This window comes from Gorilla gorilla, chromosome 11 (genome assembly GCF_029281585.2).
Source record: "Gorilla gorilla gorilla isolate KB3781 chromosome 11, NHGRI_mGorGor1-v2.1_pri, whole genome shotgun sequence".
NCBI lineage: Eukaryota > Metazoa > Chordata > Mammalia > Primates > Hominidae > Gorilla > Gorilla gorilla.
Genome location: NC_073235.2, coordinates 103,391,850 through 103,401,465, shown reverse-complemented (window position 1 = coordinate 103,401,465; position 9,616 = coordinate 103,391,850). Strand labels below are relative to the sequence as shown.

Genomic DNA, 9,616 nt, shown 5'->3' with positions numbered 1-9,616 from the left:
GCAGTATATGTTATTAAAAGCAGGTCTAAAATAGCAAACATAGGTTATAACATGAAGTGATATTTATAAACCATGTATCTACGAGTATTTTAGAAAATGCTAGGTTATTCTAACATTGAGCATTTGATTGATGGGCACAAATTAGTAGATGATTTATATCTGCAAAGATATGTTAGTCTTATCAAGGAACCATCAGACTTGAGAGAAAATATGGTTTCATCATATGGACCAGGTAGCTAAGAAGCTAAGTCCCAAATGGTAAATGAAATCAAAGTGTTTCACTTCTTACCATTGTATGTGACAGAGCTACTTTGCCAGACAACTGGACTATTCAAAACAGCCTGAAATCTTAGACATGAAGGAATTCATTTTTCTAGGAGCCAGACCATTGGAAGACTGAAAACATTAACCTCAGGCAAGAAAGGAAGATTAGAAGTATATTTTTGTTTTTTGTGTTTTTTAGTTTTCTTAATCTGCCCCATTCCAGAAGAGGGTATTTATTATTGCAAAATGTGAATAAGAACATTTTTTAAAGGTCAGAAGTGCTTATGCTTTTGGGGTATGAGATGACACCATTCCACAGTGATCACGTCACCAGCAGAGTCAGGAACGGACAGATGACTGACCTCTAGGCCAAGATCCGCACAGAGGAGTTCCTGGAGTGGGTGGAGGGTGCTGGTTTCCCGGCCCTGCCCATCTGAGGAGGGCATCTGGCCAGGGGCAGGTGATTGTAATCATTGCTGTCGACAATGGAATCAGATGAGGGTCAGATCCACAGACTGGGAGAAGACTTGGAGGGAAATTACAGGGTGACTGGTATTATTGGAGTATAAGAAATATTGTTGAGTTAGATTTGAAGATGGAAATAGGAATAGGTTATGTAGGGGAAGGGAATTAATAATTATGACACTTCCTTTTAAGCAATATTTCTATAAGATCTTTTCACTCTATGGTTGGTTATTTTGAAGACGTCAGTTAAGTATTTGGGCTTCTTTTAATATAGATTTGAAAATAGAAATTTCCTTTTAAGAAGTAGAGAATCAACTCTTTTCTCTCTGAGAGGCCATATATTATAGTGAAGCCAGGCAGCCTGGGTTTGAATCTTAGCCCCCAAATGCTAGGTGTGGGATCTTGGGAAAGTTATTGCACCTATTTCCTCAATAGTAAAATGAAGAAAATACCAGTAGTTACCTGATAGAGTTGCTGTAATGACTAATATGCGTAAAATGTTTAGTTTGGTGCTCAGTCACGTAATGCTACCTGGTATTACTTAAATTAGGATGCTTAGGAAATTGGCAAAGGCGAGGCTCAATGACCTCTGGAAAGTTGCTTATCTGTAACCTTCAGCAGGTGGGATTTGCCATGTGTGTATCCCCATGGATAACTCCCTAGGCCTCCCTCTCCCGGGCTGGGAGGCATTGGTACGAAACAGAATGAAGGAGAAAGGCAGTAGCTCGCAATGGGATCACCCTACTTCTAAACGACAGGCAGTCTGTGTATACTGTCTGTATAGGGAACACAGAAAGTGACATTATCAAATATGGCTATATGACACATGGATTTCTGTGTGTGTGTGTTTGTTTTTGTTGAAGGGCAGGATGGAGTTGGTAGGATAGAGGGAGGGAAAACTTAACCACTGTTTGGAGAAATCAGTCAGTTGCTTTCCATTTAGCTATTAGTTTTTGCAGCATTTTTAATATATATACTTTTTATTTTTATTTTTTATTTTTTTGAGACGGAGTCTCACTCTTCGCCAGGCTGGAGTGCAGTGGCGTGATCTTGGCTCACTGCAACCTCTGCCTCCTGGGTTCAAGCGATTCTCCTGCCTCAGCCTCATGAGTAGCTGGGACTACAGGCGTGTGCCACCACGCCTGGCTAATTTTTTGTATTTTTAGTAGAGACAGGGTTTCACCGAGTTAGCCAGGTGGTCTTGATCTCCTGACCTCGTGATTCGCCCACCTTGGCCTCCCAAAGTGCTGGGATTACTCGCGTGAGCCACCGCACCCAGCTGCAGCATGATATTAATAAATTATCCTACTTCAGGGTTGCTAAGATGATCAAATTAACACTTGGGAAATACTTTTTTAAAAGTTAAAATTACTACATGTATACAAGGTGTATTTGTGTGATTTGCTTTTTTCATTTCATAATTTGATTAGCTAGACACAGATTAGGTTATGCATTTACCCAAGAGGTCTAAGAAGCAGGAAATAGACAAATCATCTTTTAGGAAAATAAACTATTTCCTACCATTTCTGTGAATCGATCTGCACAGGCCATTCGAACCCATTCTGGCGTTGCTGGGCTCTGCACCGTGAAGTCCTCAGCTATGTCTCTTTCTCTTCGCACTGTGGCCACAGCGTCAGCAATGGCAAAGAACACAGATGACCCCAGGAACATCCCAGACTCCCCGAGGCCCTGTAAGAAGGCACAGTGGTTTAAGAAACTTCCATACTACATTACAAATTTCTAGAGGGTAGGGGCCAGGTCTTGTTCACCATTCTATCCCCAACCCCTGCACAGTGTTTTGTACACAAAATCTTCTCAATAAATGTTTGTTGGCTGACTTACTGACTGAATCAGAAGCTTGAGTAGTCTTAAAAATCCCAGCATAGGCCGGGCTTGGTGGCTCACACTTGTAATCCTAGCACTTTGGGAGGCCGAGGCGGATGGATCATGAGGTCAAGAGATCAAGACCATCCTGCCCAACATGGCGAAACCCCGTCTCTACTAAAAATACAAAAATTAGCTGGGCGTGGTGGTGTGCACCTGTAGTCCTAGCTATTTGGGAGGCTGAGGCAGAAGAATTGCTTGAACCCGGGAGTTGGAGGTTGCAGTGAGCCAAGATCATGCCATTGCACTCCAGTTGGGCGACAGAGCAAGATTACATCTCAAAAAAAAAAAAAAAAAGCAAAGACAAAGAAAAAAAGTCCCAGCATAATCTGAGTTTCCCAGATCTTGAATCCCATCTGGGTTAAATTTTTGTTCCCTAGGAAAGGTATGTATGTGTGTATGTGTGTGTGTATGAGTGTGTTTGTGTGGTAATGGGAAAGTACCCTATTTAGTAAAACACATTCAATGGATTGAACTAGCCAGCTTTATCAGCAGAGAGAAAAATGCCTTTTTTTAACTCCAGGGTCAGGATAGGCAGGGTACTCTAGAAGAAAGAGTACAGACTTTGATACCAGATGAAAGGTTGTAAACCCACCATCCACAAGGAACAGGCAGGTATTGTCAATGAGTGATGCAGGCAGATGAAGGACAATAAGGAGCAGTGGAAAGTAAAGTGAGGAAGAGCACCCCCATGTCCTGTCTATAAGGGCAGCTGTTCTTTGGTTGTAGTTAGTTGTTGCCTTTCCAAGAATGCAGCCAAAATTACCAGATCATCCATTTTCTCAAGAGAATTTAGATATCTGTATTTTAATGTAAAATTCCCTGACTTGTAAAAACACTGTGTAGGCCAAAGAAAAGTACATCTTCAGCCTAGATTTAGCCAGTAGACCACCAATTTGCGACCCTTAAGTTAGTGAGACTGAGTCTGAATCCTGGCCCTTACTCCCCGTGTTTCTCTGGGTAAGTGAGATAATCTCCTCTGTTCCTTTGTCAGTGAAGTGTGGGCAGTGATGCCAACTTTACTGGGTGTTGCGAGGATCAGGAAACGCAAAAGCACCTAGCACAGCTCCCGGTACCTGGTAGCTCTCTGTTGTTTTTACATAGTACCCTCCATGTGGGACCCGCAAACCCATGATTTTCCTGAGTGTCTGCTTGTGAGTGGCTGTCTGCAACTACAAGGACTCAAGGGTCCTTTCTGCCCTGTGTTACTCTTGGTGGCTTAAAAGCTGCTCTCTGTGGGCTCTTAGCTCCCTTTTGCCTTTTCCCCTTAGAGTGATTTCCAGTTCAATGAGAATCCAAAGGCCCCATTGATTGTCCTTCCTTTCAGGTTTGCCCTGACCTCATCACTATAGGTCTAGAGGAAGTTCCTGGTGTTCCTGGACTGACAGTGGGATCCAGTTTGGACATGATGAAATTTCTACAGATGGAGTTGGATACTTTTTTTTTTTTTGGAGGACGGGTACTAGCAAGAAGTCTCCCAAAAGATCTTATTTATTGATTACCCAGGCTGGTCTTGAATTCCTGGGCTCAAGCAATCCCCTGCTTCAGCCTCCTGAGTAGCTAGAGCTATAGGTGTGCACCACCATGACCAGGAAAGATTTTAAAGTCTTAAGAGGAGTCAAGAAACTTTAACAATACATCTCAACCCTAGATGAAGTTTTTACTCTGAGGGTGGTTTTCACGTAATCTGCATAGAGCAAGGCAAACAAATAATGATCTTTATTTTAATTTGCAGTTTCATTACTTTAGCAATTATTAAGGGTTGATGTCTTTGCTTTCTGATGCTATTAACATTTTGTGCCACATAATTCTTTGTAGTGGGGTGGGGGGCTGCCTTGTACAAAATCACTTCCCCCACTTCTCCCACTCCCAGTTGAGAACCACTGTTCTAGATGCATTTCTGGGTATGGTGAGGACGCTGAGCCCCTCAGAGGTGAGTGATTTGCCTAAGACCACGGGGAGGGGATAGGGCTGTGGCAGGAACCCAGGTCTTCTGTGACCTCAGTCCAGGGTTCTGTCCATGCTGCCACTGCTAGGATTTCAGTCGCATTGCGCCTCCAATCCTGTTTAATATTATAGTCTTCAGGGTCTTAAGTAAAAGTGTTATTCTATTAAGAAGTCAAAGCTTTTTGGCGAGTTTTAGAGTTTTCAGTGAAAGAGGAAATTATTAAAATCCTTGGCCCACGATTGCCATGGGTGAGTCATCTCCAAATTCTAGCAGTCTATAGTGATTTGTTCCTGATAACAGTTAACATTGATTTACTATTTTGTCCACCTGCTTTCATCTGCCGTGTGCTACCCGATCCATGACACCGTGCAGTGGTAGGTTTGGATGCTTACCTTAGATGAATAGATGGTTAGTGGGGTTTGTGACGATTGCAGCAAGGAGACATTGAACTCCTCTGGGACATCAGTGATGGCTGGAATTTTGTACTCATCTGGGCTCCGAGAGTACAGGACACCTTCTGGGGAATATTTCAGTTCTTCAGTGGTATAAAGCCCCATTCCCTGAATAAACGAACCTTCAATCTGGAGGGGGACAATTTCAAGCTTTGTGACATTGTGTCATTTTTAGAAGGCCTTTACCTACCCTGAAATGACTCCCAGGAAGGGGCATCTGCCCAGATGGGCCAGCACCTACCTGCCCAATATCAATGGCCGGATTTAGGCTGCAACATGCATCCATGATGATGTCCGTTCTGATTTTCTGCCCAAAATAAAAATTACCTCACCATAAAAATTTGAATTAAAAGTATCATTTTCAGGTATACTCAAATGATCTCCAGTTTTTCCAGAACTCCTGCTGGCTAATTAACACTGCGTTGAACCCTGTCAACATTAGAGCTGTTAAGATGCCTGCTGAACTCTTCAAATTTAGTGCCAGGACTGTCCATGACCCTGGAAGATCTTGTACATTCATGGTTTTGACTCCTCTTAAGTGACTCCAAAGTCCATGACATGCTAGTGTGTCTGAGTGAGTCACTTGGTAAATAATTGTTGTGCCTGGTTGTTCATCTGATTCTCAACCTGAATTTGTTGTTGGAATATAATTTAAGAGCTCATGTAGTCCTCATGATAATCTGTGGCAGGTGGTACTATTGCCATTTTACTGTGAAAATCCTAGAGCCATACTGGCATGTATGAGTTTGTGGATTTGCAAGATCTTGGAAGGTATTCATGGCAAATGTTGAGACCACCTTTGATTTGCTAATCTACTTCCTTCTCTGAGAAGCATCACATGAATCTGGCCCTTGTTTTGGCACTGGACATGGGCCTGCAGGTTATTAAGGAGCCACTAAAAGCCCCTAAGTGCCTGTGGCCTATCTCCGGAGTGTCTCAGGGCTTCCCTTCTGCCCCCCATTTCCCAGTGCTTGTTCTGACAAGATCATCATTCTCTGTTTGGGCTCAATACCTGGGCTCCTACTTTCTATCTAGCCTTTTGGACTTGGCAATTCTCTTTTGACTCAAACCTTGGCCTCTTGGACAACCTACTCTGGGCATTGGGACCAGCCTTCATCTATCCTCAACCTGGATAGGGAGGGAGATTGGACACACCTCAGAGTGGGCCTTCAGTTTACTTCTACCTTGAAACCTGGTGTGTTTTGCACTGTAAGTGCTGGACAGTGGAAAGAGATGGCTGTGCACTAACACTGAGTTGATGGATGATTTAGTTCACCAACCACAAATGGCCAGCTGCAACAGGCCTGTCACTGAATTTCTCTGATTTCTCTTTAGTTAAAAGAAGTTTTGCCTCTTTAAGAAATAAACTATTTTAAGGGATCAAAGTGATACTGAAATTATTGAACCTTAAACTGTAAATGTAAACTGAAAGGCACAGAAAAGACCACATTTTGACTTTTCTAGCATCATAAATTCTGGAAGATCCTCATAAGTTTCATATCTTTAGGGATTTATTCCAAGGCCCTTGGGTAAAATTGCATCCTTTATAATGAAAGTTGTTAATTTTGGGTTAAGTATGATTCCCTGTCTCCAATGGGTGGTTTCTTGGCTGTTCAATTAAATAGAAAATATAACAATTATTTTAATACCTCTCTTCCCCCAAAATCTGTTCCAGTAATACTTTTTGGATAATTGACTTTGGAGAAACAGCACATTGCTATGTGCTTTCAAAATGTTTGCTCAAGACTATTTACTAAGTTAGTTATTCCTTCAGATTAGAAAATGTGTTTTTTCTTTATAAATAGATGCTTTTTTTGGGGAGAAATCTTGGAAAGTGATTTTGTTGTCTAAATGAAACAAAAAATTTAATACATTTTAGACTGTCATCAGCAATTCATTTTTGACTATTATATTGTCTTTTTAAGTGGAAATTCAGGATAAGGCTAGATCTCTGGACCCTCCCATGGAATTGAAAGAATCTTGTTCTTGTTATAAGAGAATTACATAATGGAATTGGGCTATTTACTATACAACACACTTTTGTTGTTGTTTTGATTTGCCAAGAGGAAAGTTAGACTTGACTTACCTTGTGAGCACCTGTCAGGCAGTCAATTTCAATCTCAGAACAGGCAGCTCCGTAGACATAGTAAGGAAATGGGTCCCCCACCCTCTTCTCCCAGTCCATGAAGACCTTGTAGCCCCTGAGGGAAGAAATAAAGCCTTTTAGCTTGAGTTGGGGAGATAGAATGTTGATTTATTTTAAAAGTTACCAAGGTTTTATGGTAGTGTTTCATTTTTTTTTTTTTTTTTGCCAGGGAGGGCACAAATACAGTCTCCCACTACCATAAATTATGCAGTTGAGTTTCCTACATTTGGAGAAATCACAGGGGTCAGCATTTCTGGAGTAAAATAGGTAAGATAAGCCTCACTCTAGGAAAACCACCTTCAGAATCACGGTATCTCCCCTGCTAGGTAAGTACAGCATTTCATTTGATTTATGTTCATTTCAATTGCCTTTTAAACTCATTTAAAGAGGACATTCCTTGTGCCACAATTAGGATGTCAAAAAGAGGGAGAAGCCAATAGATTGTTTGGGACCGGACCTCACAGTGTGCCAGTATCTTGACTACAAAGGATTTGAGCTTTAGCCTGCCTGCCCACTGAGAACCTCAGTTGAATTTTATCAGTAGTCCCTCTGGGACCACTCTTCCCAAAGGGACCCCATGGATAGTGCTAACCAAACTCACAGGGAGCTGATGGTAATTCAGGGTTGGTAAAAAAGGACTGGTAATTCAATGCATTAATTTATAATAGAAGATATATTCAGATAGAGGGCTGGTTTGCTCTCTTCTTAGGTAACTGAACTTAGGAATTTAGAACTCATTAGGTACAAGGCTCTAGGCTGGGCTGTTATCTCCTTATTTCCTCATTCTTCATGAGGATTTGCTTTACTGTTCTCTGTATGTGTGTGTGTGTGTGTCTATTGTTTGGTGGTTTGTTTCATTAGACTGTAAAACTAATGTCACATGCTTTTTGAATTTGACAATGACTGGTGATTATCATCCACCCATTCTCCCTTGTCTAGTACGGAGCTTCAAAATAGACAGGTTTTATGGTAAAAGGAGGGAGATTTGTAAAATTGAGATGCAAGTCATTTCTAATGATAATATATTTTTACTATTCATGATAAAGAATAGTAAATAATGATTAGATATTGTAAGTAATGATTAAATAAATAGTAAATAATGATTATAAGGATTAGCTGTTGTAAGTCAAGCATCTAATTTTTTTTCCCCAATAAGGGTGTTTTATTGTTTAATTTTTTTTTTGGACATAACTGAAAGGCCTATGTGAAATCATAGAATTTTGGGCCTAGAAGGGACCTCAGCAATCATACAATAAAAATGTATTTTACAAATGAGGGACCTGCGGCCCAGAGTTGAGGCAGCATAGATAGTCAAGAAAGTGACCACGTTCTCTGGACGCAGCACCAGCACTGTGGTGACGGCACAATCAACACGAAAGCTTCAGCATTTCCATTGTAATTGCACTCATTCAAACAAAGCTATCTTCAGTAGGGAATTTCCCCTATAGAGAGCATGCACACTTTGATTTTACCTGTCCTCAGGTAAAATCAAATTATTTTAATAGTAAAAAACACACCTCTGGGTGGAGATTTAAGATACTAATGAGACATGTGATGTATGAACACGCATGTACAGCTGCACATGTGCACCCAGAAGACCATTCAGAACGTGCTTACTAGTAACACCTCTTCCCACCTCTTTATAAATAATCATGTAAGACCCCCATAAAGGGAGCGTCCGCAATACCAGTTTTTGCTGTCTCATCCTTACAGAGAGCCTGCCCTGAATTCTCTCTCAGGGTGTACTGTCTACTCTGCACCTCATTTTCAAAATATTCTTTTTTTTTTGCAATAAATTACTCTATGCTGCACATCTTTTGCTGTGTGTCTCTTTTTGTTGTTGTTGTTTTTTTGCTTTGCTGTGTCTCTTGTTTAAATTCTTTTAAACTAAGAAGACAAGAACCAAAGTATCACAACAGCCATCAACAGTGATTAAGTTACCTCTTATTTTCTTATCTATGTCAAGATATTATTGTGATGTTTACCTGAAGTATCCAGTGGCTGAGAGACTGATTATTTGTTCAAATGCAGCTTCTATCTGCAGAATGGGCATACTTAGTTAAAGCAAAACAAATATACCATCTGCTAGGTGAAAACAGAAATGTCCAATCTAAAATTGACATCTCATAATTGTTGCTGGTGCTTTGCTACCAATAATAGAACTCGTCATCAAATTATTTTTCCTTAACTGGCACACTAACAATTTCCTTCTGATTGAGTTTAGAAGTCTGGGTTGAACAAAAATAAAATAGAATCCTGCTGCACATCCATGAGATAGGGACTCAGTGCACAAGGTATTTGGACTTCATTTCTAAATGTTAGAACTTTACAGTAAGCGTGTGTGTAAATGTGAAATAATTGCTCTAATGAAAAAAGTCACAGGATATTGTAAAGTTGGATTAACTTAGTCATCTTCTTTGAGCCATATTCAACAGCAAATAGGCCTTTTAGTTTTCC

The 9,616-nt window shown here is 40.7% G+C and overlaps 1 protein-coding gene and 1 non-coding gene across 2 annotated transcripts in view; both read right to left on the bottom strand.

Moving 5' to 3' along the window:
- The window catches only part of LOC101136449 (aldehyde oxidase 2), an 82,377-nt gene that overhangs the window by 11,888 nt on the left and 60,873 nt on the right, over positions 1 to 9,616 (bottom strand). Inside the window, exons 30-34 of the mRNA XM_055380217.2 lie at positions 9,145 to 9,197; positions 7,100 to 7,214; positions 5,255 to 5,320; positions 4,954 to 5,142; positions 2,251 to 2,418 (exon numbers count right to left, since the gene is read on the bottom strand). Coding sequence (XP_055236192.2) covers positions 2,251 to 2,418; positions 4,954 to 5,142; positions 5,255 to 5,320; positions 7,100 to 7,214; positions 9,145 to 9,197 — 591 coding nt within the window. The remainder of the gene's footprint in view (positions 1 to 2,250; positions 2,419 to 4,953; positions 5,143 to 5,254; positions 5,321 to 7,099; positions 7,215 to 9,144; positions 9,198 to 9,616) is intronic.
- LOC115933873 (U1 spliceosomal RNA) lies at positions 7,327 to 7,493 on the bottom strand. Its single transcript, XR_004069718.1, has one exon. It is a non-coding gene; the product is annotated as a U1 spliceosomal RNA (small nuclear RNA).